This window comes from Fukomys damarensis, unplaced genomic scaffold (genome assembly GCF_012274545.1).
Source record: "Fukomys damarensis isolate Sample0158 unplaced genomic scaffold, DMR_v1.0_HiC HiC_scaffold_36, whole genome shotgun sequence".
Classification (NCBI taxonomy): Eukaryota; Metazoa; Chordata; class Mammalia; order Rodentia; family Bathyergidae; genus Fukomys; species Fukomys damarensis.
The window spans coordinates 43708697-43710247 of record NW_022900948.1 but is presented as its reverse complement, the minus strand read 5'-3'; the positions used below and the strand labels follow the sequence as shown (position 1 = coordinate 43710247).

Genomic DNA, 1551 nt, shown 5'->3' with positions numbered 1-1551 from the left:
AGAAAAAAAAAAAAAAAAAAAAAAAAAAGCCAGGTATGGTAGCACCCACCTGTCATCCCAGCACATGGGAAGCTGAGGCAGAAGGATCACCATGAATTCTAGGCCAGCCACTGGCTATATATATAGTGAATTCAAGGCCAGCCTGAACTACATAGTAAGACCTTGTTTCAAAGAAAGAAAAAGAAATCCACTACAATAACAACTGAGCACTTCAGTATACAAGTTGCTGTATATACATAAAACCTTAAAAAGATGATTGAAGCCGGGGGTGGTAGCGCACGCCTGTAATCCCAGCACTTGGGAGGCTGAGGCAGGAGGATCGCTGTGAGTTTGAGACCAGCCTGGTCTGCATACTGAGTTCCAGGTCAGTCTCAACTACATAGTGAGACCCTGTCTCAAAAACAAAAAAACACAAAGATGATTGAGCCCTCCTAATACCAAAACTGGGAAGGCAGGATCCCCTCACCAACACACACACACACACACACACACACACACACACAGAGTTATATCTGGTCACTTAAAGCCAATGCCCTTGGGAAAGACCATCAAACCACCCAGATTCCACAGACATCTTGTTAAGTGCACATCCACCTCCTATCTTATCATTTATTTACAGCCAACTTCCCCCCAAACAGTCTGCAAACTTAGTATCCCATTAAGACAAGGGCAGCTCTGCTGCCAGGAAGGAGCCAGGTTGCAGAGCTGCGAAGTGTGTGTACATTTACTTGTTGCTCCCCTTCAAAGACGACTTTGAAATAGGCAGGTCGGGACCTTCAGGACACAGACCAGGGACACTTCCGGTGGGCCTAGCCCAGGGGCTCCTGACCACCTCTCCCTGCCCTAGGGCCGAGGCACCCCCCACACGGCAGTACCTGGAGCAGTACCTGGGGCAGTACCTGGGGGAGCCGCCTGAGGACGAGGCAGACATGGCTAGGCATCAAAGCCGCAAAGGAGGGCAAATGGGTCAGCTGGCTCAGCTCAGAGGGACCAGAGGGGCTTGTCAATGACAATCTCAGGGGCCTGGCATCAAGCGTCCTCTCTGAGGGGAGGTGGGTGGAGGCTTTGGGGATGGCAGTTGGATGAAAACTTGGGAGGCGCTCCTCCACTGTCCAAGTCGCACAGCAACTGTCCTGCCAAAGTGGGGGAGACAGGAGAGGCTGAGCTGCCAGCGTGGAGCCCGGTGCGCTGCAGGCAGGCAGGTGGGGAGGGACAGGACCACCAGGCCCAGGTCCCACCCAGGAGGATGGACGGGTGGGCGCTACCAGGGGGAAACCTGAGGCCTGGCTGGAGCGCGAGGAGGGCAGGTGAGTACCGATAGGCCCCAAGTGGGCCCGGAGGGGCGGGAACCCGCGCTGGGACCAGGAGGTGTATCGCGGGTGGGGCCCGGGCAACTGTCTCCTAGGAGAAGGGGCGTTCCCGGCAGAACAGACAGTGCGAAGAACCAATCGGATTCGAAGGAGGGAGGGGCGGAGGGGACAGGTGGGCTCTGCCCGCGGGGGTCTAGACTTAGAGGGGACTCGACGGAGGGCTTTGCGGGTGGCGGCCCGG

At 55.7% G+C, this 1551-nt stretch overlaps 1 protein-coding gene across 4 annotated transcripts in view; it reads right to left on the bottom strand.

Annotated features, from left to right (window-relative positions):
• Odf2 (outer dense fiber of sperm tails 2) overlaps window positions 1-1438 on the bottom strand; it is a 29592-nt gene extending 28154 nt beyond the window's left edge. For 2 of the 4 annotated variants that reach the window (XM_019207896.2, XM_019207900.2), the window contains exons 1-2: window positions 1316-1438; window positions 888-1133 (exon numbers count right to left, since the gene is read on the bottom strand). In XM_019207896.2, the coding sequence (XP_019063441.1) occupies window positions 888-931 (44 nt within the window). In that variant the 5' untranslated portion in view covers window positions 932-1133; window positions 1316-1438. The remainder of the gene's footprint in view (window positions 1-887; window positions 1134-1315) is intronic. The other 2 variants (XM_019207897.2, XM_019207901.2) reach the window with 2 other exon arrangements.
• Window positions 1439-1551: the final 113 nt, after the last annotated feature.